Raw genomic sequence first — 27,064 nt, 5'->3', positions numbered from 1 at the left:
TGTTTTGATTTAGGGTTGCTGGAAAAACATTAAATACATTTGTTGACTTTTGTTGCTGTTTCATCACCATACAATGGGTTTATGATTAAATAGTTTGCTAGAGCACAACATTGTTCACAAGAGTGCAAAGTTCTTCATAGATAGCATCTTAATTTTGCACCAAATGAATGCATTTAACTTTAAAATGTACAAAATTTTCTTCAGGGGATGGCATGCCCCCGTACCCCCCGAGAGGGGTCTGAGGTACACCCACCACGTCTCTTAAAATCCTGTGGGAAACCCTGTTGTGTATTTCTCAACTTGAATAATGTTAAATAATAAACAATATTTATAACAATAACAAGTAAAACAGATGTCAAACAGAACAAGGGGAGCGTGTTGCTCTACGGAGGAGGCGGCTAGAAGCACCACATATTGGCGCACTGGCAATGGTCTCTATCCACAACCTGGAGGAGGAACTGTACATGAGTGTATTATATAAAGAGTATAATGTTTAATTAATAGTTTACTGTTAGTATAACAATAATACATTAAATACTACATTAATTATAATTTTATATAATAGTATACTTTTTTACCACTTGTTGAGTATTAAAACCACTTACAGCTGTTTCATTTTTGTGGGTTGTTTTTATTCATAAAATCCTTGTGCAAGCAAAAGGCTCTACATTGGTCTGTAATTTGTTAATGCTATGTCCTAACTTGTCAATAATCATATTGTTCAACATTTAATGATTTGCTATAGCATGTCAAACTTTTTTAATGTCCCGCCCCATCCAGGCTGTGATTGGTCGGTTGACGAAAAGTGACTGACAAGCGTGTCAGCTCAGTTAAAAGTTGAACATGTTGAACAACAAAAGGCAACGATACAGCTAACGTTAAATGGCCAGCGAGCCAAACCCAAACCTTCGTTATCTTCTCCCAGTTTTCTTCTGTCTGACTGCTTCAGCTGCAGATGACGTCTCTCTGTCTCTGTCACAGAGCAACCGGAGTAGACTGGATTGTTGTCTTAAAAGTTACTTGCACACTGCTCTTTTTTTTCATTGAACGTAGGCTTATCTGGTTTTAGAGGCACATGCAAGAGCCCGGTGTGGGCGGAGATTATGAGCAGACTGCAGCGCACACAGAGAAGAGAGTGTCTCACACACTTTTACTGTTTTATTAAATCGCACACTTTTTGCAGTTATGTAATCGCATATGACGATTGACATCGTGATTACAGTTAGATTAATTGTGCAGCCCTAGTCAGGGTTGTTTTGGTGGAAGAAGAAGACACAGAAGAGGGACCTACACAATATTAGGCAGGTGGTCATAATGTTATGGCTGATCAGTGACAAAGTATGAGTAATTGGAAGGATACATTACATTTCTAGAGCACTAAATGTGCTGTAAGGTCAGTCATGAGTAGACTGTTCTCAAAAACTGAGTAATCATATTAGATGGACACCAAACGGCCTGTGGGCTGACACTCTTTGTCTAGTAAATATGTTTTTCCATAACTATATTGAAATAGAGTTTGTTATCCTCTTAAAGGTTGACAGCCCCTCTTATTTCTCTTTGTGTCTGTCTGCCCCACCCACCGAGTTGTCTGTAGCAGTGGGTCAAAAATGATTGGCCTCCGAGCTAGCCAACTGGTCATGTGGGATAAAGAGCCAAATGCCATATGTAGGACTATATAGAGTGCAATATAAGTAGCATCTACAGTAAGCCTCTGTGTTCTCACTCACTAAGCCTTCTATATCTGCAGCACCGCCTCTCTCTGACTGAAAGATGTCAAATCATAATGAGAGTGTAGACTCTGTCTGTGTGTCTATATAAGTCTCTGAAAGATCTTTGATGCATAAACATTACATCTTCATATTATTTAACTTTTTAAACCATGAAGCATAGCTACTGTTAATTAATAATCTTTACGATGGTTTATATGGATCTTATCTTTGTATTTTTGGTTATCATTTTATTGGTAATAATTGCAATGTTGTCACTGAGTTAACTGCTTAGGTCTGGGAATGCATTGATATTGGTAAAAAGAAGTAAGACAAACCAAGAAACAAAGGCAAAACACACTTTTTAAGTCTTTGTAGTTCAGCTTAAATATGCCATACCTGTACACACACAGTTTCCTGTGCAATGAGGAATTATTACAGTTAAGTCAAAAAAGCTTTAGATCAGTGTTTTCCAATGTTTTTGGCTGGTGATCCTTTTACCTGAAGAACAAACTACCTGCAAACCCTTGTCACAAACTGCAGAATGTCTACTGTTTCTGTGACTTTCTAAAACAGACATGGTTTTCCTTATTTTATTTGAATAAAGTCTAAAAAATAGTAATAGTTGCTGATTTCCTGTCTTGTGATCCCACAGGTTTCATATTAGACCGCTTGTGAGGGTCCCGACCCCCAGGTTGGGAACCTCTGGTTTACGTAATCTGCTTTAACTTCTTGTTATTTCTTGCCCAGTCAAACCTTGTTTGGCGGTGTTGCCATGTTCCCAGATGTCAGTAATTACTTTTTTAAACAGCTTATATGTTCTCCAAACATTTTTCACAGATAACAGCCTGTCAAAGGACGAGTGTAGCTGATAGTGATGATATTTTTCATTAGAATGTTGTAGGACAGTTATTCAATGTCCTTTTTTTTACCTATTTTGTTGTTTTTATTATTTTTCCCCCCCTTGTATAATTTTTATTCATATTTTGACATCTTTTATCTCTATGTTTTATTTTTGGTGTGCATTAGTGTCTCATTGTTGTGTATTTGTCAGTTGCCTGTAAATGCCTTTGAAGTGTGCTAACCTGTATGAAAGGTTTGATTGACTGATTGAAGGTTGATGATAAATGATAACATTGGAATTATTAATGCATGCGTGTGGTGTGTAATTTGTGTGACAGAGAACGTGCGTATGTAATGTGCCTCCGCATGATCTGAATGAATGAATTTGTTTGTGTATTTACAGTATTTATGTGTGGGTGTGTTTGCACGTCTGGCCTCAGAGCTCCCCGAGAACTTCTATTCCCCAGAGAGATGGTATCAGACAGCCAATGAATGAACCCACCAAGGCCGACTCCAGTTCATTGCTGCATTCCTCTTTTGAAACCATCACTTCTTTCATCTTAATGGCTGTAGGTGCCAACAATTGGTAGCAGTTTTAAATAGAGTTTATACGTATCCTCGTGTGTGTCTGTTTGTATTTGTGCCTGTGTGGGTTCTTTCTCAGTGTGTGTGTGTGTCAGCTGTGAAGAGGAGGATTGTTGCTCCACTGGCTGCTGATGAGGCTCTTTGTTTCAAGTCAAGGCTACCAACACAGTGTAGAGCAATAATAACAGCCCAAATAGCTTCCCTCATACATACTGCGGACTCTCCCATTACTCAGCAGCCATCACTGTTCCATTTCTGGCCACCAGCCTTTTATTTCCAGCTCCACCTGTAATAACACAAATCTCAAGGCTAAATAAGACAAAAACTGGGGGGTTAATGCGGCTGCACTTGGCTAACATACTTTGCCTCAGTGCTGTTAAATGGTGGCTTGTTTTACATTGTATTTCAAGGCAGGTGCCTTTTCAGAGCACCTTCTGTACAATAGACCACAAACAGATGCCAGACTTAATCCATTGAACCCCCATGTGTTTTCCACCTGAATTAATTTTCTACACAAAATGACTGTGTAACAAAGTGCAACTTTTCAGCAAATTACATGCAATAAACAATGTGTTTTTTCTACCCTCGCTCTCATTCTCTTCAGTATAATGGAAATAAAAAATTGCCACTTGAACTCTGGCTGAGTTAAAAACAGGTCGAGAGAATATTGTAATCCTTTTTTCCCGCCATAAATAACTGATTGCTTTAGCACTCGTGCAAGTGCCACATACTGTAGGCTGGACCCAGGGTTCAGACGTAGACCATACAATGAAGAGTCCTGGTCAGTGGGAGGAATGGCAGAATAATTGGTTGTCAGACTTTGCTCTGCAGTGTATAAGTGGGGACTGTGGGTGTGTGTGTGCTGAATGTCTGCAATTGTTTTTATTTACCAGAATTGAAATCAACTTTATGAAATAATGAAGTAGTTGCATGAGTACTATTGTGTCACTGTCATTTTACCGCATACACACAAACAGCATGAAGAGATCCACTCACATACTCACAAGCGTTCATCCCCTTGATCAGTCTTCTGGGAGGCATTAGAACTATTCGGCTGCCTGCATCTGCCTCAGATAGGAAAGTAGCTGTCAGAATGTCAGACATTGTCCGAAGCATATCCAACTGCCAAGCCTGAATGGCTGCTGCTTCAGTTTTTATGTGTGCTTGTGTGTGAGAGAGATGGTTTGCACTTTATTTGTGTGATCTCAGTTACGGGGCAGGTTGAATGAGTGTTCGAAGCACCTTTCCCTTTCATACACATGGCTGCCTTCCAGGCCTTTCTGTTCTCACAGTTCATAGTCAGGGCTTCATGGTCACGCACTGCAGCTCTTCAGATTCAACCTTAGAAACTGTGCCGGACTGGTGAAACACAAGGTTTGGGCTTAAAGATTCATTACAGCACGATGTCGGAGGAAAAAGATAAATGTGCACCACAGTGCAAAGGCACGATTTGACTGTTTTCTTTCATTATGGATGGCCATCAGGGCTTTAGCATAATTTATGAAAAAATAATCTACAAATAATAAAGGAATTTACAGGTTATGGCGAGTATATGTGGAAAAAAGTATAAAGCCTTTTGTGGCTCCTAAGGGTGCTGTGTTAAGTCTGATAAATTGCCTTAAAATGACTGAAACTTAATATTTCGGTCATGGGTTTTATACACTTTCTGTAATAAAACATCTACCAATCTAAAGCGTCGGAATGCACAGATTTGATTGGCTGAGCAGCGTCACATGAGACGATTGGAGCACATACGACTGGTCTGCGAGTTTCCTGGTCCGCTAAACCAGTAGAGTAAATGCTAGAAAAGCGGGTTAAAATAGAAACGCTCCGTCATGAGGTAGTGTGTCAATAATAAATCAGCTGTAGGTCAGCGGCTGGGTCCGGACCGCGGTCCACCTATTAGTGACCTCTGCTATAGCTATTTGACATAATTAATAATAATTATTTAATTAGCTGACACTTTTACCCAAAACTACTTTCAGGTCTTGCTCAGCGACACATTGGTGGCCGTATCATAGCGTAAATATCTCACACTAAAAGCATGGCCTTAGCCACTGCTCCGTCACCACCCCTCTATTGACATCTTAAACCAATTGGTTCTCATGAACATCTTCCAGATATTGCCATTCAATAGTCTACCTATCTGAGCCATCACTGTCACAGTCACTTTCAAATCCTACTTTTTCAAATGTAGAAATGACCACGATGCTGCACACAGCACTTGGGGGGTCTCGTATGTCAAGGAGGTCCAACACATCTTCAAAATGTGTGAAAATAAACAGATAATAACTAGGATCACAGCCAAAACCTGTGTTTTCAATTGAAGCACTGTGTTACTACCAGCCACAATTGTGACCGTTAACAAATTTACACCTCTTACGAGCAAAATATATATGCAGGAGTATAATTCTCAAAACATATCAGTAGTAGACACTTAAAAGAATATATGTAGAAAATATGACAATTCTATCTGTTAATTAAGTTGTTTTTAATCTGAGAAAGACATATTCTTCCAGGTGTGCAAGCAGGAAGTAAACTAATCTGGTCATGTGACCGACCTTTCACACTAGTCACATGATATTGACCTATTTTAATGAAGACAATCTATTTTTTCATTTAAAAGATTAATTTCTTTCCCAAAGCCAACAATACAACTTTTAGAGCTTCAGAAATAACATAGACACGGGTCACAAATGTGGGATATGACACCGAAGGCCTAAAATGAACTGACCTCCAGTACCCAATCTCACTCCAAACTAAATTGAAAAGTTGGCAGCCTGTGCATCAACGCTACTGATCACAACAACGCTATGGTAGCTGTGACAACTCTGCCCCATGAGGTCTGTATACCCCTTAAGAAAGCAAACAAAAAGATTGCTGACCTTAAGGAAGACATCTGACAGCTTTCAGAGGAACACAAAAAGAAGGACTCCCTCCTGACTGGCTTTATGGATGTGGCTTCAGTACAAGCCAAACACATTGCCTCTCTTAGCGCTACCGCTAAGATCCAGGACACAGTGCTGTGGGACTGCTTGACCCTTCCACGGCTTTCCTCCTACGCGACACCGAAGCACCAGCCGACCTGGGCTGAAGTGTTGGTCCATGGTTGCAAGAGAGGCTCAGACGGGGCTGCCTCTCCTCCGCACATCAGCCTCTCCAAACGCAATGCAGCCCTGTCTCACGACACTCCGGTCCACCCAGCGGATGCACCTTCAGCTGCGAGACTCCCTGACATGGATTCCTTTCAGCGGACAGTGCTTGTCGACACTGCTGCATCCACTCCACTGGCTACATCCTCTGCACTGGCGGCTAACGGTGATCGCTGGGGCGCCGGGCAGCCGCTGGGCCTTTTCAGCGGCCATCATGTCGGTCAAAGACTGCTCCGCTTCCTGGCGTAGGATCCTGAAGGAGGCTGTGATTTTATTTTATTCTATTTTATGTATATTTTTAAAAGTGTATTTTAGTCTCTTAAGTGTTTTCTTGCTTTTATCATGTATTTGTTTTCATGTGCTTTATTGTTTTCACACTTGTTAAAGCACTTTGTAGCTTGTTTTTGAAAAGTGCTCTACAAATAAAGATTTTGTTATTATTATTATTATTATTATTATTATTATTATTACAGTTTTGATTACTCATTTTATGTGGATGTCCAGTCAGTGTTGATGGTAAATGTAGTCAACTGAAGCAATAATAATAATAATAATAATAATAATAATAATAGTACATATTTATAGAGCACTTTTCAAAAAAACACATTAATACATTTTACTGTGGCAACACATTTCAATTTTCTCTCTCCTCAGAAATGAAAAGTCATCTTCCCTGTTTTTACCATATAATCTACAGATTAATAAATAAAAAATTGTCCTTTACACTAAGCTGGTTTAGCTGTTTTTATGTGCAAGACCATATTCATCAACTAAATTTCTTTATCGCTAGTTCCCCTCAGCAAACTGTCTAACACACAATGTTAGACTTATTGTTATTGTGTCCTTGTTGTCGCTCAACAGGCTTTCATATACAGTATGTCTCTATTGGTAAAGGTTACACCAGTACAGACTGACTCCCTCTATGTGTTTTGGTGTCTCCAACAAATCCCACGATCTTGACACTGGGGCTTATTTCCTCCTGTAACCTCATGGTCCTCCTTGCTTGCTTTGTTTCTCTGCTGTCCTCCAAACTCTATATTTGATAAATAAGTGGCATTTGGGGAGGAGGATGAATTACAAGTTTTAGTTTGCAGGCTCTCTCTTTCCTTCCCTCCAGGATGAGATGAGAACCAGTTGTGTTTGTGCATGTGTGTGTGTTAAAGAAAAGGTCCAAAGAGAGTCCCAGTAGGGATACTCTCTTCCTCTCCTTAAAATTTTTAGAGTGATATGAGAAAGAGGGAGGGAAGCAAAATGGAATGGACTGCCAGGAGGAATCACAAACACACTCTTACAAGCATTGGAGACTAAGTGCTGTGGAGAACTAAGTGTGTGTGTGTGTGTGTGTGTGTGTGTGTGTGTGTGTGTGTGTGTCTGTATGTGGAAGAAAAAGAGTGTCCATGGTACATAGACATTTAAGATGAAAAGTGAAAGGGTATGGAAAAGAGAGTGAATGTGAAACAAAAAGTAAATTAAAGATCAATAGACAAAAAAGGAATAAGATAAAGTCAAGTGCAGATACAAGGACAAATTGGTCCCAAGGTCATGCTGCTGTAGGTGGTAAGTGTGGAGTCAGTACGGAGTTTCTTCCTGACATCCCACATATAGACATGCAGCAACACACGCACACACACACACACACACACACACACACTTCTTTAACCAGATTACTGTGCATAGTGCACCTCATGTTCCATAACGGTGGCCTTCACTTCAAAAGCCCAGCCATTCTAAAAGGATTACACCGTGGATACTTTTATTTGCTAAATGTGTTTTCAACACCCTGTTTCACAGCTGGCCTGAGGCACCACATAAACTGGCCAGAACAAAATTCTGCGGGGATCAAAAAGACCTGAGAACTTCCCTCTTATGCCGACTCCTTGCACACCAACACACATACACTGCTCACAGTTTAGGCCATCTACACATAAGAGACCCTTACTGTGTGGCAAGAGAGTGTAGAAGTGGTTTAAATCAGTATTTTCTGCATCTTTAGTTGTCTTTCTGTATGTACATTTCTGTCCACTTGTTTTCATGCGCAATTGTGCATAGACACAACACCAGAAATTTTAGAAAAACAAATGTTGAAATATTGCTAAAGGTTTTTACAGTTGACTGCTACATAGTGTTAGATCCATTCCAACATTTACCACCATGTTGTTTAGTTTTTTAACATTTGTCAGGGACCATGTACAAACATTTAGCACACATAAGAAGCAATGAATTGTACCATGTTTAGCTACTAGCTCATTTCCCTCTGCAGTACAAAGATATATATAACTAATGGAAGAAATACAAGTACCAGTTCAAATTTACAAGATATTCTAAATCCAATCATACATAAACTGTATATCAATCCTTACACAACATGCCTTCCGGTTCAAGTCCACCCTTGTTAAATGTCATGCCCCCTCTCTGACATCACTGTGTCTGATAAAAACACCACAGGATACAGATGGATCAGAAGAGACGAATTAATTCATTAAAAATAAATGAAAATCACAAATGCCATCTTGGATTAGCCTGATTCCAGATCTCTGAATCACCACACTACATTTTGGAACACACTATGGGTTGAAAAGGCCCAGGTTCGAGTCCTCACACCCTAATGAACTCAAACAAAAACGTCACATGTGATTGATTGATTCAAGTCTGTGAGGATTCAGTGTTTAGGGCAGAGGGTGCACATTGGAACTGGGCCTGAGTCTCTTAAACCTCTGATCGTGCTCATTGACACCTTTTGGAAAAGCCACAATCCTGCCTACAAAGCTGAGATGGGCATGAATAACAATGGGGATGTCATCTTCCTGGGCTAGAGACACAGCCAGAATCCAATTCAAACAAAAATGTCAGCAGCTGAGATGAGATTGACATGGCTATGCAGGTTGCTGGAAGTTGACTTACAGATGACTAGACATTTCAACTTTTTTTTCGACTTTGCAAACTGAAAGTGCTCAGTGATGTTGATTGAAAGTATATGCCTGTCACTAGTGAGATTGGATAGGACAAAGTATTAAAGCCCAATTAGTATTAAAGTATCTTGACGGAGCTGCTGTGGAGAGGGTAGGCAGCCTTAAGTTCCTGGGAGTACACTTAGCCAACAACCTGACCTGGACTATCAACACCACAGCCGTCATCAAAAGAGCACAGCACCCCCTTCACCCCCTTCGGAGACTCAGGAAAGCATGTCTCCCGTCTGTACACCTCACTACTACTATTGAAACCATCCTGACCTATGGTCTCACTTCCTGGTTTGGAAGCTGTACAGCCCATGAAAAAGAACAACTAAACAGGGTCGTGAAGACAGCCAGCAAGATCATTGGTGCTCCACTGCCCTACCTAAGTGAGATCTACCAGCAACGCTGCATTTACAGGACCATATCCATCATTAAGGACTTAAACCACCCATCCCATCACATCTTCTCCCTCCTGCCATCTGGGAGGAGGTACAGAAGCGTCAGATCAAGCAGGATGCTGAACAGTTTTTTCCCACAAGCTGTGAGAATCACAAATGGACTGTTGCCACTCCCCATCCTGATCACATATCCCCCACAATGCACGGCCACGTCACCTAGACAGTATAGGTGAAACTTCAACAAAAGGAATACTGTATGAAACATTGTTGTGAGCTTGGCTGCTTAGTGTGTATTGAATTGTAGTGATTGTGTTTTTAGGTTATATTTTAACTGGGTTATTTATTTCTTATTGTCCTTTTAAATACAAAAGTAGCTGATGAGGAACAACTTTTCGTTTCTCTGCATATGGAAATACCAGGTGAAATGACAATAAAGTCTATCTATCTATCTATCTATCTATCTATCTATCTACATTTCTATCTATCTATCTATCTATCTATCTATCTACCCTAACATAGTATTTTAACTTTGTCCTGAAAAGAATGAGGTATACTTTACAAAATACTTCAAAATATGTCATTGTCTTCACTGTGTAATATATCCTCAATAGCTTTTCCACCATTATCATAGAGGCATTTGAAGTTCGGAACATGTCCACCATTTTGGATCCATGTGACTCCTGACCTCTGTCAATACTTTGCTGTGTATGTTTATCTCTTGACACGCTCCCAGTGCATGTGAGTGTGAGTGTGCGTGTGTGTGTGTGTGTGTGTGTGTGTGAGAGAGAGAGAGAGAGAGAGAGAGAGAGCGTGAGAGAGAGAGAAAACCTGTAAATGCCATGCCTCAAATTGCACATACAATAATGGATCAGGATAATGGCTCTCAAATGATGCACAGAGGGAACATTTGTGACTGTGAAGCCATTTGATAAAGAGGGGTCATGATAGCAGGGGGTAATGGCACCAAAAGTGCATTTTCAGGTCCTATACATCCACTCTTAGTCATTTAGATGGATGCTTTTAGATCTTTTTTTAGTTTTGTTTTTTTGCAATGCATAACACTCCTACATCTCTCTCTCTCTCTTTGTTTTTCTCACTCTTCCCCAGAGGCAGTGGGGGGTAGCGGAGCAGCAGTCAGAGTTTTCCCTATCTATACAGGTTAATAAGTCCCCATCTGAAAGTAGAGCAACATATACAGTAACACTGCTGTGCGGCCACTTACCACACAGAGACAAACTCAGACAATTTGTATAGTGTCTTTTCCATTCTCCTCTCTTTCTTCAGCTTTGCTTGTATATTCTGACTCTAGAGGGGGGGTTTGCACTTCAGCCAAGGTGGATGGAAAACAAGCTTCTGATAAAAGCCTGACCTTTGTCTGGGCTCTATCATTTTCCTGCAGGGACAATGGTGAGGGGTGGAAAGGAGAGAAATGTCAAAACAAAAATGCCTTTGTTCACTGAGGTGCAAATAAAGCCGGACCTTGATGTGTGGCTGTGCTCCTCTCAGTCATTGTGAATTTTTTCACTTGCCTACGTCTTTGAGCTGGAATGTTTGTGCGTTTTGTTTATCGCTGTCAGAGCGCTCTCTGGGCGGTTTCGCAGGCCGGTGTCTGCGTTTGCTGCTTTGGATTTGTGAGGCTCAGAGGCTGTGGGGTCGTGGTCCAACACTGCTCTGCTCTTCAGCCGGCCAATGAACCTCCTCCACTTGCCACACCGAGCGCTACCACTCACAACCCACCCACACAGACACAGCAAGAACCAGGCGCTGGGATCAGGGCCAGAATGCACAACCTGCCATGGGCCACAAAGGCAGCATGGCACACAGACATGCACAGGATTACATACTACATTTTACACATCAACACATTCACACACACACACGCGCGCACACCTACGGCAATGCAGGACAACTTCTGAATTGTAAGGTTATTCCACTCTCAACACAACCTCAAATAGGCAACTTGTGATTGTGTTTTATCTCGCCCTGCCCAGGGCTACGAGCATAATGTCAGAAAACTAAATCCACAATATAACAGCCATGAAAGGCCAAACATGGAACGACAGGTGAATTATTTTTCGGACCAAGTCATGATTTTCAATTACATCCCAGAGGACATGAGGTGTTTTTTTAGATGGTGTGAAAGTGTGGAGCTTAGTTTCCATTGCATGTCCTCCAGACACTGTTCTGAGATGAGACGACAGCAGAAGGAGGTCTGTATCGAGCACAGCAGAGGTCAAGGTGTCACTGTCTGAGAGGGACTGTGGACGGGCGGCCTCAGTGTGACCCAGGTGTTTTGGCAGGAACACAGTTTCCTTTGCTGTGTGCTCTGACTGAGTAATGCACTCGCTTGTTCTCTTCCCAAGCACAAAAAGCCCTTCTCATATTTATTTGTTGAGCTTCGCTTTGGTTCCCTTGTTGTATTTAACACTGTAAACAGTGGTGTGATGGACAAATTAGCTGAGATTTACTTCTCATCTGTTTTCAAGATCCTGATTTAGTGAACTTGGTGCATTTCAAGTTCCACCGCTATTCCTACTCATTTTAATGTGATCCACTGATTTAAATTACATAACATTGCTGTCACTCCATCTGTACTAAAGTCTGAAATTAGTATCTGTTCCTTGCAGTTTAATTAAATGTACTTTTATTCAGTACATTACAGCAATGTTTTTTTGTAATTACTGGTATTGTAATTTGAAGGGGAAATGATACAATGAAAAATATTCTTAAAAACATATTATTATTACTTTATCTATAGTGTTATCAGGGTCCAACTGCAGACCTCCTCCGTCCAGGCCACCTCCACTTTCAGGCCGATCAGGACAGGAAATAACCGCAAAAACTACAAAATAAAAGCGTGCGATTTGACAGGAAACGCATTAAAAAATTAAACAGTTTAATCATATAGACATAGGGGGAGGGTTTTTGTCGTTGATTTATATTTAATTATTTAGTTTTATTATTTGCCTTTGAAGAGTAATATACCATGGCATTTTACTGCAATCAGGAGAATTTAATAGGAGAAACAGACAACTGACAACAACAACAATTTGAGCTTTGTGCTAGTATAACGGACGTTACCGGCGGGGTTTAATAAATAAATAATAGAAGCCTGGACAGAGACTTGTTGTTGTTCATTACGTGGTCAACGCTTTCTCTCACACACAGCAGCCCACTACTTGCCCCAGATGTGTGTGATACTGCAACAAAGTTTAAGCCTGAAATAAACCTACTGCTACTACTGCTCAAGGAGAGACCTCAAATCCACACTTTATGGTATCATATTAATTACTATTAATCATGTCGTAATGACATTCATGTGGTGCGCAGCATAGTTCATTTGGAAAACGTGTTTATTTAAGTGTGTTTATCTTGTTAATGTAATGTAATGGACTGTAACTAGAACCCTGCTGGACTATGTGGACTATCAAACTGTACAATCCGTAAATATGAATACACGTGCAATACAACATGTATATCTGTATCAATAATTTTGTAAATATCCTCTTTTTAAAAATGAATGGAGACAATAGCCTACTGTAATAATACTATTACTTTATTCACTGTACACACACAGATTACACAGTTAGAAAAGAAGTTGGAAGCAGTGACTGATTTGCATTATCCAAAACATAAAAAAAAAGGATATGCCAACAGTGGCTGTTGTGGGGTGTAGTGACTTTATGTGGATAATTGTTTAAATAACCGTGTGTGTTAAATATCTCACTGCTCCAAAACAGCTGATTCAAACTATCAACTCCTTATGAATCCAGAAGCTGCTTCAATCAGCTGTCTTGAAGCAGGAAGAGAGTAAATCATGCAGGACAACTTTCTTCAGGAAAGGGTTGGGAAACACTGTCGTAGTACATAAACTTCAATTCAACTAAGACAATTCATACAGCCAGCAAAGTCTTTGCACACTGTTTAACGTTAAATGTGAAAAGTTATACCGAATGGTCTAAACGATATAGATTTTAATTTTATGTTCGTATGGACAAATAACTAACCTGTGCGTCGTCAACATGTTAAGACAAATGCAAACCTATGCCCTTGCAACATACTTTACAAAAAACAAACACAGTAGCTTCATACAGTCTATGATTAACGTTAGCTTATGTTATCAAAAAGGAAAAAAAGCTAATCCTGCTACTTCAGGAGCTAACGCTAGCCACCGTTGGCATGGCCTAACGTTACCTATGTAGAACGACAAATATCCTAACTTACACATGTGTAACATTCTGTAATTTGTGTGATTTAGATGTACAATATTGACAGCGGTAGCTATTGACGGCGAACATACACCAAGAGCAATGCATTCAGACTTTACTCAATGTTTTGGATAATGCTAACCAGTCACCTACCGCAGTCGCAATGTGTAGAGTAGCGAAACAACAGAGAATGCATCACGTTACGTCCTGTGGGGACGTAAAAAACTGACTGGCCTGACAGTGGAGATGGCCTGACAGTGGTGGCCTGAGAGTGGAGGTCTGCAGTTGGACCCCTCTCCTTGACCCTTTTTTCAACAAAAACAATGCAAAATACGATACGTATACGAGTTTGTCTGACATCTGTCTCTTGTTGGTCCTCTACCTCTATGTAAGTGTAAAACTAAATCACTAGCTGTATAGATAAAGATTATGCTCACCTCAGCTAATGTATTTCAGTAATTGGCAGTTAAAATAAAAATGTCATGCCTTGTGTAATGTCAGTTTTGTTAGCATGTGTTACCTTTTAGTATAACTAATCTCAAGTCAAAATCAATGTTAGGAACTTGAGGACTCAATGTATCAAGACAAGAAATCTACTTAGAAGCTTTTATATTTAATAAAGTCTTCTCCCCCGCAGATGGTTCCTGTCAGGTTGCTCTGTGAAGCACAAAGCCAGCGCATTGAGTGCAAGATTAAAGTTTGCAAAGATCTCCTAGGTTCAAAGAAGACACAGATGACTGCAACGATGGCGTGGTTGAGGGGAGAGAAAAAAAGACAGCCCTGACATATCCCTCGACGTAGGCACAGCGGGGATGTTTCTCGATAATTCGTGGTGACCTGTTGATGGACATCTCTGAGCCTCTCCGAGCTGGCATCAGCTCCCAGCTTACTGTGTAGCTGTAATTGCCTGTTGGTCGCAGTAATGGCTAACTGTCTCTGATGCATTTACTTTTCATTATGCTGATGTATTCATCTCAGCCCCTTTTGTTGACCTTATCAATCAGAGTTTAATTTCCTACAGAGTTCTTTTTAATTACAACTGTTTCTCTTCCTCCCCTGTCCCCCCTGGGCTTGTTCAGATTGCAGCACCCGCCCATTAAGAGGTGGCACCCACCAGCACAGTTGCGATGGCATACTGTTGCCTGGTCAGAGATTAATCAGCCGTTATAGCGCCTCTTCCATGTTCAGAGCCTCAAGTCAAATCCACGACTCTTGGCTTAATTGGCAATGCAGAGGGAGATAGTCCTGCTGACCGGCAGCCAGCAGGAAAGGTCAGCTGAGCTCCTGCGTTCACCTTTCAGCTGTCACACAACCTGATTATATTAGCCTGTACAGGTTTGATAACTATATCCTTAAACCCATTTAATTAAATTGATTTGAAGAACAAATATGATTCAGTGGCCTTTACCTCCACTTTGTGCAAAGACAAAATTACAAGGAAATGGTTATTATTGAAATGTAAGAGTAATAAATTAATTTCATATATGCCAAAAGCAGAGAATAGAGAAAAAGTAGTGGCAGAAAAGGTTGGAATGCTTTTCATTAAAAGAAACAAAGAAAATAAAGTTAAAGGTTAAAATAAGGTTACAAGTTTTCCGAGAGACATGTACAGTCAAATGATTTTGTCTAGTCTGCCTTGAAGCCAGTTAACAGGATTCACCCTGCTGCTTTTCCCCTATGTGACACAGTGGCAAAAGGTCATGGTATTTGAATCCCAGCTCAGTTCTAAATAAGCAAACACAACAATCCTGTATGAGCAGCTTCCTCTGCTTGTTAACACATGAAACTGAAAATGGTGCGTTTGATTTCTGCTCTGCCCTTAAAATGTAAAAAGCCCTTACATCTCTAGTCTGGTCATGTTCAGCCAAAAAGCCACAAGGTTTCACAAGATGGCAGCAAATCGACCTCTCTCCATTCAAACACAGGTTATTGCATGCCATTTACGGAGTGCTTTTAGTAGCCAACGAAGGTGTTTGCTTTTAAAAATTGGGGTCAGTTGGAGAGCAGCACAGGTGTTTTTCTTTTCCTTTTTTTCCAGGTGTGTATGTGTGTGTGTTTGCTGTTTATTTTTCTCCTATTAAAGGCTGTCTGAAGCCCTGAAGACTGAGTCGTAGATGAGCGTCGCACTGTTCAATCAAAATGTCAAAAGGACAAATCTTCTCATAGGTGTGTGTCGTTAGCACACAAAAGCTTGAAGACTTTTAGCAAAGAGAGCAATTCCAAGAAGTGCTTCTTTCTGACTACCTGCAGAGTGAAACGATGCAGGCAAATGTGGCCGTGCCGGGTGTCATGTTCCCTTCATATCGATTAGAGGATTAACCGTGTTTAGTTTTGATTCAAGTTGCCATGGAGGAGTATGTAGCTAATCACTTAGTGTCAAGGCATTAGCGCTTGCAGCTGTGGGTTCGATCGTGGTAAGCGGCTGCAATGTTTCCCCTGGGAATCTGTGGAACTGATGGTCTGCCTCTTTCATTTTTGCCCCTCCACCCGTCTTCAACCTCTGACAGCGTGCACTATATGCAAGAAGGAGGAGCATATCCATCTATTTTGTTATAATGACCCGTGGGCATGTCTCAAGCTGTCAATACATGGACGCCGTTCTATTAAGACAGTGTCAGTGTTGTATTTCTTTCCAGTGATTGGATATGCTGCAGATGTGAGTTGGGGGTGGGGTTGACATGTAGGTGGCACCCCATCAAGACACTGTGGCAATGAGGTGGACGCTCCTTTAATGTCCTCATCACTCCCAGTGAAAAACCATCCCATCCCACACACACAGGGAAAGTGGCAATGGTTTGAGACATCATTAACCTGCAGTGGCAGCGCAGCTTGGCTGACTGATGGGAGTATGCACTTGAACTTGTGTACCGGTGATATCACAAAGGTCACCAGCGTAGAGATATCATCAGACTAAATTGTAATGTTCTGTTGTCCGCCACCTTCGTGATATGTGTTGTGTGTCTTATGACAAGGGAGAGCCTCCATTTTTGCTGTTGTACAATATCATTGCAGCTAGATCACGTTGTGCTCTCACAATAGAAAAATTCGGCAATGTTGATAACAGAACATTTAGGTCAGCCTGACACTGCTAAGTAGTCACAGTGAGCGGCACGGACCGCGGCATCAAGGATTTAAAGGTCAGTAGGGCTCCTAAGCTGTGAGAGGACTGAATATGAAGTTGAGGACAAGCCCCTTCAATTCTCCTGACTCCTCATTAGCTGTCACGCATTGTGCTCAAATAACATTATACCCTGTATTACACATTTATTGGGGTTATGCACTTGTCCCAATTTGAAGCAGGAGATTAGCTTTTTTCATATGCTTTCAAATGTCTCACTTTCTGTTTTTCTCTGATGATAATACACTTCCATTGTCCTACTGAAAGGTTTTTTAGTTGATTTTGTAGAAATCTGGCTGTTCAATTCCAGAGAGAGCTCTAAAATAAATACCAGTGTGCTAATTGTTCTGTACGTGTATCAAATAAAATTCCACAAAATACAGGTTTGTCTCTCTTAGCCCTATCTTTGGCAGTGACACGGATGACATATATTGTACAAATCTTTTGAAATTCCTTCACAGCAGCATCAGCAAGCTTGTCATTCCCAAAATGACATGATTTGGCAGTTAAAGTTGAAATCCAGTATTATTTTACCCCTCACTGCTGTAGCATGCTCATGCATATTTATCACGTCCTGGTAGACTAATGTGTTCCCATCTCTCTGCCCCTGTAAATGATCTCCTCTGACTGTATCAGGGCCGTTAGCAATGCTTTCTGGGCTAGCACTCATGAATATGCATCCCCTGTAGTGTTAGCATGTTTTCCCCAGGTCTCACTAGCTTCATGTGGTTACTCTGAGTCCTCAAGAAAATAATTACACAACTTGCACTGAAGTTTTCTCCTTTATCTTACTAAGCATTTTGATAAAGTTGCAGGGTGTTTTGTTGTTATACTAGCTGCCAAAAGTCAGTTTTTTCCAGGGAAAAAAAACATAAAAAGAAGAGCAGATTGTCACTTGTGCTTTTTAAAGCGGAGTACAATTACCCCTGGCTGGGAATAACTGTTGTAAAGCGAAATAGTGCTGTTTAATCATATTTGCCATGACAACAGATAATCACATAAATGCTGTATGCAAGTTATGAAAATAAAATAAAATGCAGTTTTACAGCAACAGTCTTCGTTGTGTACTCAAATTAGATAGTCTTGTCTGTCTGTGTTGTTTGGAAAGTATACATTTTAGCATTGCCAAACAGCTTTCACTGACATTCAGTGAATAATTAAAGTGGTCTTTAATGATTGCTAGATAAGCACTTACAAAGAATCCACTTTCTTTGGTTTTTCTGTCGCTGTATTGAGAGTAATTATTGCTTACGCACTTCATTCACCATCAATCCACTGGGAAAAAAATGGAATTTGTGACAATTTCTGGCCCAGTTAAAAAGCAGGAAGGACTTTAGGTTTCCAGCTGTTTTCCTTTTTTCTTCTCCTTCTTCTTCTGACCATAAGATGATAAACACACACAGCCTCAATTATGGCTCTTAATCAGGCCCTTGGCTCATGAACTTTGTTTTGACTTGGCCTTGGATACAGTTTTTTTGCTGGCAGCTCAGTGGTGGTCATCATTCAAGCATGGCACTTTGCTTTGAAAACTACAGGGAAGGTTTGAAGGAAGAAAAGAACAAAAACAAGAAAAGAGGAAGCAGGGGAGGTTAGCAAAAGGAGAATTTCTTGTAGAAAAAAGAGGCTGAAGGAGCTTTGCCAAGATTAAAAACAAAGTGTATGAGTTCCTGCTGCAATTCTTTATTGCCAAGTAGTTTTGTTACACGTACGAGGAATTTGCTTTGGAGATAAGGTGCTACATGTAGATAAACGTACAGTTGACATAAATAAATATGGAGTAGATTGACAAAATATAAAATACAGTAGACTGTATTTCTCTCTGTGTGCATGTCAAAGTGTTTTTCCGATGAAATGAAATTTAATAAGTATATCTCAGCATGCTAAGACTGACTGTTCTGTTGCACCTTGTGGCAGATGTATTTCACTGACAACTCATGCTTTATGTCTCCACAGTGAATAAGCATAAGCCATGGATTGAGACATCGTACCATGGAGTGATCACTGAAAACACTGACATCGTTCTGCTAGATCCTCCTCTGGTGGCCCTGGACAAAGACGCCCCCATCCCTTATGCAGGTTTGATACATTTCAACATAATGGTTGTCAACTGGAGGATGATCATAATAACAGGGGTGAAGGAAGGTGGGCTCACTCAGATCAAAGTGGGGCAGTCAACAATGACTCAGGTGTTAATCCACACAGGGAAGCATAGCTGCAGGATATACTTACACTAAGGACATAAACCATAAAAAGCTGTCCTGTGATATCACTGTTAAGGGGCTTAAATTGGCTTCATGTACTATAACTGCTGCACCACAGTTTTTTCCTTAGTGTTAACTCTGCTCTGTGCTGCAACCATTTAATCCAATAATTCCCAGTGAGAACACATACAGGACTCATATTTCATATTTATTTAGAGTGCCCCAAATAAGCCCCATGGACTGCCAGCCCCCACCCCTCCACCCCCCAAAACGAGTCAAACTGGATTAGATTCTTCCCACTTTGTGACCATTCCAGCTCTTCTAAAGGGTGCCAGCTCTTGTGGGAGGACATTAGCTGGAGGCTGTTGGCGAGCCCAGCCAGCCTATCCACCGCCAGGGTGCTAATGTGGGCAAGGCCCTAGCATGGGGCTGTTGCGTGGGGCTGAAGCCCACTCACCAAGACCCTCGAGCTGGGATGGATGGATGGATGGATGGTGAGGGAGTGTGTGTTTGTATGCAAGGTTGCATGTGTGTATGCTCACACAAGAATGTTTTCATTGTTTGCTGCTGTGTGTGTGGCTTGGCCTGAGGGGGCTCACTGTAATGGCCACCCTACAGGGAGAAAGACAGAAAATGATGAGACAGTAGGGAGGGTAGCTGGCTGACCAGCATATGTCCTCTGGCTCTCGATAGACTGACAGCCACACGACAAAGTACAAACACATGCACACACTCCCGCACACACAGTGGACAGAGCACATGGGTTTTCCTGGATTTCATAAGTACTGGGTACTGAGAGAGAGTTCTCACTACGATATTAATAAACAAGAACATTAACATCAGATCATCAGTCTGTCTTACAGCAGTCTCCCACTCACCTTGCTATTTCTATCAGTTACCATTTCTCTCTTCCCAGTCTCTTATTTCCTCTCATCACAACTTCCCACATATTTTGTTTTGTATCTTACCTCCCTTCCTGTGCACCTTTGAGTTACTTCAACAACCCCCCCACACAGGCCCTCTTCTCTCTTAAAGCAGCGGTATCTGACCAGGCAGACAGTTCAAAAATAGAGACAGTTATCCAGTAATCATGGCTACGTCCTTCAAATTGCAGGGGTGGCAAGGCAGTGCACAGGTAGCGGTTAAGCCTCATTAATTAGGACAGCCAGGTTTTAATTACAGTACATCTAAGACGCAGACACGAAATGTCTGACTGACTCCGCTCATGCTTTCATGGTGGTGGCAAGAACCATTATACACAGAAGACACCTATGATGATAAGCTCATAAAATCCCCACCTGCATCAGCACATTAAGTGTGTGATACACTGTACACATTTCAAATCTGCAATTATATTTTGTTTACACATATATACCCAGCAAACATTATAATTTAGAATAGATTATTTAAAAACATGAATTTTCTCTCTGTGCTTCCATGAAAACACCTCACGATTCAGTAATTCAATAGGGAAAATACCAATAAGCCAGCACAAACCAACAGTCTTCCCTACTAGTCTTTTACACCACTCCAAACCTGTCCAGTAATCCTCTCGGACTGCTGATCAGGGTGCAACAGTCACCACACTCAGTGGTCTGGAACAACAGGAAAAATGGTGCTGCTCTGCCAAAAAGCTGGCTAAGACTGACATCAGCCATCACTGCAGTGCTACAGCAGCTCACAAGCTTCAAAATCACACAGATGGCATGTCTGGAAGACTGAAATGCACTGGTATAGGTAGGCAGTTTTTTTATGCCTGACTATGTCAGAGTAACAAAGAAGCTAAAAAAGGTAGGTGATACAAACACACACTTGTACATCTTTAGCTTTATGCTACACGCATATGAGACTGGAGCATATGCTCCTGTCTAGTCTGTCACATCACATATTTTTATTAGTTGGCTACAAATCTCAGTCATTTTTCCATTCTTTTGACAACTATACACGGACTGATGTATATGACACTGGTGGAAAAGTGAAAAACACCAGAGTGATGCTTTCCCTTGTAAGAGGGTACTGCGTGGATATGAGGGTGATCTAGGTTTTGGGTTAGAGGTATATGTCATTCAGTGTGGATGCTTCCATTATGTTGTGTGTTAATGTTCTGTGTTTTTATGTGGAACCCATTAAGAATAGTAGCTACTTTGGTAGCATCCAAATAAACAAATAAACCTGGTAAACCTAGGCCTTATATGCTACAGAAAACAAACGTGTTACCAGACAGAGTATGGATATAGGATGATTCTGGATTCCCAGGATATGTTTAATGGAGAGGTTTTGGAATATTAATTTCCAGTATGGTCAATGTATGGTTAAGATTAAGCAATATTGTTATTGTTTCAAAAAAGTCAAAATGAATTGCAGTTCTGTGATGGGATGCAATCTCTGGTGTCTCATATAAGATGCCCATCCACCAGGCCAGCTTTCACACCCTTGAGCTATGGTCAAATGGTCAAACAGCATCTGAAACTCAGACTCTCAACACCTTTCCGACAATGGAATTGGGCAGGCTGCGTTTGTCTGTAACTTTCCGAAAACAACAATCCGACAGTCACAGTGAGTGCTTTAACTCTAGCTTTGAGTTTGGCTGTTTTGAGCAGCTGCCAACAGTTTTGCCTTCTGATCTGTTCGGATAACATGCCATGCATTGGTTTCATTCACCTGCCTTTCCTTTCTTCCTCTCAACATAAAGGGCTCACTACTTCCTCCTTTGGTAAATGCCAATGCCTGAAATGGCCAACATGAATACAATACCAAGGGATACTGGTCTGGAACATATACTTATATGAGCTTTTAATCAATGGTGTTGGGACTTAGTGTGGTGCGGTTGTCTCATCCATTTGTGTTTGCATTTGTCACAAAGTAACAGCAATTGTCTTGATGGAAGCTACAAGAGAAGATTCATTTGCATCTGTTAAATATGATTGAATGGAATGACTGCATCACTCAAAAGAGGTTTAATGTTGTGAAGACAGAATTAAAGCTGAGCTGGAGGTGGTAGAGCTGACCATAAGTTAGAATAAGGTTGGTGTTTGATCCCCAGCTGCATTATTTATGTATTACATATTTTTGAGCAAGACTGTTTTGGGTGAATGTATGTTGCTTTGGAAAAAGGTGTCTTCCAAAATAATGTAATGACCAGCATTTACTACTAGTGCTTTATGCATTTAAAGTTGTTTTGTTGTGATAACTGTAAGCAACTTTAATTGACAATGATAGCTAAACTTTAATGTTGTACAAATGTAATATTTGAAATATTCACTTTGTTGCCTTTTGAAGTGGCCCTGTGTACGCTGAACTTCATAGTGTTCGATAATAAGTAAGACTAGCTCAGTGGGCCATTAGGTTATTAAGTTGGAGTGGCTTCCATAGGTTAATGGGCAAAATCTGTGCAGAGCACCGTTACTTGACGTAGGTTAGCTGGTTGTCAGTCATTCCTGGTGCTCTAATATCAGCATACACAGACGCCCACACACTGTCTCGGGGTGTGGGTGTCACACCATAAGAAATAGTATATTCATGTGTCAATCCTTTACTTTCTCTGGTCCCCGGAGCCCTGTGGCTTATATTTGAACGGCAAGCTAATGTCTCACCAGTGACCCACGTACGCATACGCGGCTCATTCAATAGAAGTGGCAGTTTAGACAGATTCACAAGACCTCAGTGTGCCACAAACATACATTCCGCATGAATGTTTCACCCTTTATGTTGGCACTGATGTGTCATATGCAGTTCGCCTTTTCTCAGACTCTGAATAAGGGAGGACTTTCCCCCCCGTCTGTGTTCTGCAATCATTCACCACAAATAAAAAGACGGACTGACAGCAGGAATCAACCGGTTTCAGCTTTCCCACGGGATGTCTGAACAAACAATGTCTGAATTCTAATTTTACTGCATCAAACTGTACCTCTCAAGGCATTGCTAAAAATCAATTATCTCTGACCATGGCTTTCTTCTGAGAATCCAACAGCTTCCCATTACTCCGAAAACAACAGGAAATATCACATCGTCATTCACTGCCATAGAAGAAGGTAAATAGATATGAGTAAACATACAGGCTGGCTAATGTGCTGTGATTAATTAGCCTCTCACTGTCTGTCTGACTGGGAAACAGCTCTCCAGCTAATTATGAAAAGTATCTCATTAGCACGCTAGCAGTGAGCTCAGTGCAGTGTGTAGGTGGAGAAGCATGAACACTGTGAAACATGTTTATTAAGAGATGAATGAGAAGTGTTTGTTTGAAAGGTGAAATATGTTGTGTGACTCACAGATGGGATAAATGTGTGCAAGTGAGATAAATAGTATCATAAGGAGAGGATAAAGGTCAGTCATTGTGTCTCTTTGTAAAAGACAAGATGTCAAATGTATTTATCACAGATTTGCCTAATGGGCTTGACCCTCTATCCTCGTATGTCTTAAAACAGGGACATGTTGCCAGACCAAATCAAACGATATCAGTCTTAATATGAAAAGAATAAATCCTCAGATACAGTATTTTTGCAGCTACAGTTGATTACCTGCTTTAGGTAAGCCGTCACTGTATCTGAGTTCAGTGTCCTACAACTTTATAATTTTCATGATCAAAAATTATGTAAAAAGCCCCAAAATTATCTCATAAATGTGGAGTCAAAAATGAACTCATCTTCCGTCAAACTGTATGAGTGGAAACTACAAGTCACTTTCATCTAAGCCTATCGCGATTGAAAAATATAGATGTGAAGTTAAAGAAGAAGCTTTCTGATGAGAGACCCTTTATGCCTTTTAACGCTCATTTCACGAGCTGAATTAAAATTTGGAGGGGCCAGGGGGCTGCTTTTAATAAGGCAACAGTTTTTTCAATCCTTTTTTCTTTTTTCAGCAGGTACCGCTATGTCAATTCCTTCAAAAGCCCCAACTTCAAAGCTGTTGCTTAAAAAGATGATGATTAAAAAGCAACAGATTGAAATAATTTTGCAGAGAGATAGTCTCCTAGTAATCCTTTCCACAACAAGGCTTTCGGATGCCTCTAATCTATCTGTGCTTTCAGTGCAGGCTTTCCTCCCACTACAATTCAACCCTCCCTCTTTTAGTACTTCTTTTTGCTTGTATTTTAACCTGGAACAAGCCCTCGCTTTCTTTCCTCCTTCCTGCGCAATCACATTTTTATTTAATTTTTTCTCAAATAATTTCTACCTGTCAAATTTCATCCATGTCCTCCCCGAGACTCAACAGTGTCCACAGCAGATGCACCATTTTCTCACAGATGGCAGCCCTTTCTTTTGGAAAGAGTTTGATCTAATTAGATCTATTTTTGAAATGGTGTATGAAGGGCCAATAAGAAACAGGTGGACAGAACAAAGTTTGTCCAAAGAGGACTTAACTGCTAACACAGCAAACTGTAAAGTCAAACTCAAGCAGTGTTATTCAGTGATACTGTTATTCATGCAAACTTGGAGACTTTTGAGCTGAAAAGCACAGGCAGCATAATGACTATCTTGCTTCTGGCATTCAGAGTGCCTTAGACTTTAGCTTCAAGACAATGGAGCCATCACTCTACCATTGTTCACATACTCATTTATTAATGAAGTACTGAAATGCAATCTGCTTCCTCACTGAACCACACAGATGAGGGAAATAGTCTTTGTAATGAGATTTTTTTCTAGGCTTTTGGTCTTTTGATGAGTTACAGAAGTGGCAGAGGGGGGCAGGAGTAAGGGCCACGACTAACTCCTTTGTTCTTTTGAAAGGAAGTGAAAAGGAACACGTTTTAGGCTCTCTTGAATGCCATTAAGCAGCATTTCCAGTCAAATACCTCCTCATCCCACTGAGAAGCAGAGATACTTGAGTGATGTAGTTGCTTTTAAATGGGAGCATTCACTGCTATTGAAACCAGAAACTGATTTGTGAGGCTTTGTCCTTTTGCATACTACACTCCAAGTCTGAAGTGGTTATATTTGCCTCTGCTTACTCTGTTCCACTGAAATTCTGCTATTTAAGACATTGTGACGTTGTTGACAGTGTCATAATCAAACTGCAACATACTGAAATGAAAAGCTAGAGAATGAAGCCAATCCCTTGAGGATGCCTCCAGTGCCAGTCAATAGACCCCAATTTCAAAATGTCTTGAACAAAAAACAGTTTTGGTCTCTACAGCTAATTTCCCCCTTCATGACAACTTTGCGTTGAGCGAAAAGTGGGTGTTATCACAGGTGGCTAGCCACAGCAACCAGACTTCATTCAGACCACCTCAACTCCACCAGTTGTCCATCTCTATGCCCATTTTTGGACTAGCCGGGAGTTAGGTGAGTCAGGCTTTGCCAAGATGGCGACGTTCGGACCCTCCCACACTGAGCTTCACAATTGCTCTTCAGAAAATTATGGGTGAAGCCACACAGACTATGTGCATGTTTTATAAAGTCTATGGTTAAATGAGCCCATTAGTAATGCTTTTACTGCTCCATCTAAGAGGGGGGCATTTCTGTGCAATGGCAAGCTGCAGCATAACCACTGTATCTGTGAATCTGATGGATACACCTAGGGTACAGGATGTAATATTCATGTCGCAGCTGTTGATAGAATTATTCCATAAAGTGACAATTATAGCAGCAGAATAGCACAATGTGTACAGAACACGTTTGATGAAGGTGCATTTGTGGTTACACTTTTGTTTTTGCCCCCATTCATCATGAGCTGAACTCAAAAGATCTAAGACTTTCTCTATGTACAAAAAAGGCCTATTTCTCTCAAATATTGTTCACAAATCTGTCAAAATCTGTGTTAGTGAGCACTTCTCCTTTGCCGAGATAATCCATCCACCTCACAGGTGTGGCATTTCAGCAGGGTTGGGGAGTAACGGATTACATGTAACGGCGTTATGTAATCAGGATACAAAAATTTTTTAAGTGTATTCCGTTACAGTACAGAAAAAATGACGTAATCAGATTACAGGTACATTTTGTAAAATTGGGGATTACTCATAGGGATTACTTTAAGCACAAAGTTTCCATGAAACAAATATGTTTTTTATATACAGCCTATGGTAAAATCCCAAAGCTAGGGAGGGACGTGTTGCAGACATTGATTGGCGTTTACAGTCGCCAGTAGCGGCGAATGTGTGTTTACGCCCCCTCCCTATCGTGCAGACTCTGTGCGGACTGGTTCCAGCTCCCAGTGAGTGAACATGGCATCTGGACCAGGAGCGAGCACAGCCTCAGAGACCGACAGAGACCAGTTTGACCACTGGGGATACAGTACGAATGTGGTTTTCTTGCCGCGTTTGGACTGAGTAAGTTTATAGGACCGCTAGCAGCACGGCCAAGTAACCAGCCACAGATACAGGCAGATAGGCTACAGTTAGCAGTTTAGTAAAAAGTAAAGCTATCACAGAAGCTCTGTAAATCATCTCACTAAGTTACTTACACTAACACCCATCTGTCATTGATGGCGAGATACTGCCACAGTGGTGACATAGTGCAAAGCATATCATATAAAAACATTTAAATATGGATTTTGGGAATAGGAGATTTTGTTATTTTATGTTTCTCTAAAAATACACTGAGCAGAAAACACATGGAGGACATTCCTGCAGTCAGCATGCCAATTGCACGCTCCCTCAAAACTTTTTGAGTGGCCTTTTATTGTGGCCCATGCTGTCTGATCAGCATCTTGATATGCCACACCTGTGAGGTGGATGGATTATCTCAGCAAAAGAGACGTGCTCACTAACACAGATTTTGACAGATTTGTGAACAATATTTGAGAGAAATAGGCCTTTTGTGTACTTAGAGAAAGTCTTAGATCTTTGAGTTCAGCTCATGATGAATGGGGGCAAAAACAAAAGTGTTGCGTTTATAATTTTGTTGAGTGTATATGTACATGTTTTTGTTGATTAGTGTTCAAGCCTCAAGATCCTCCAATTGA

The 27,064-nt window shown here is 40.9% G+C and overlaps 1 protein-coding gene across 1 annotated transcript in view; it reads left to right on the top strand.

The window, feature by feature from the left end:
• The window catches only part of LOC123986046 (calsyntenin-2-like), a 279,612-nt gene that overhangs the window by 79,394 nt on the left and 173,154 nt on the right, over window positions 1-27,064 (top strand). Inside the window, exon 2 of the mRNA XM_046074108.1 lies at window positions 18,918-19,040. Coding sequence (XP_045930064.1) covers window positions 18,918-19,040 — 123 coding nt within the window. The remainder of the gene's footprint in view (window positions 1-18,917; window positions 19,041-27,064) is intronic.

This window comes from Micropterus dolomieu, linkage group LG17 (assembly GCF_021292245.1).
Source record: "Micropterus dolomieu isolate WLL.071019.BEF.003 ecotype Adirondacks linkage group LG17, ASM2129224v1, whole genome shotgun sequence".
Classification (NCBI taxonomy): Eukaryota; Metazoa; Chordata; class Actinopteri; order Centrarchiformes; family Centrarchidae; genus Micropterus; species Micropterus dolomieu.
This window is presented reverse-complemented; position numbering and strand designations above follow the sequence as displayed.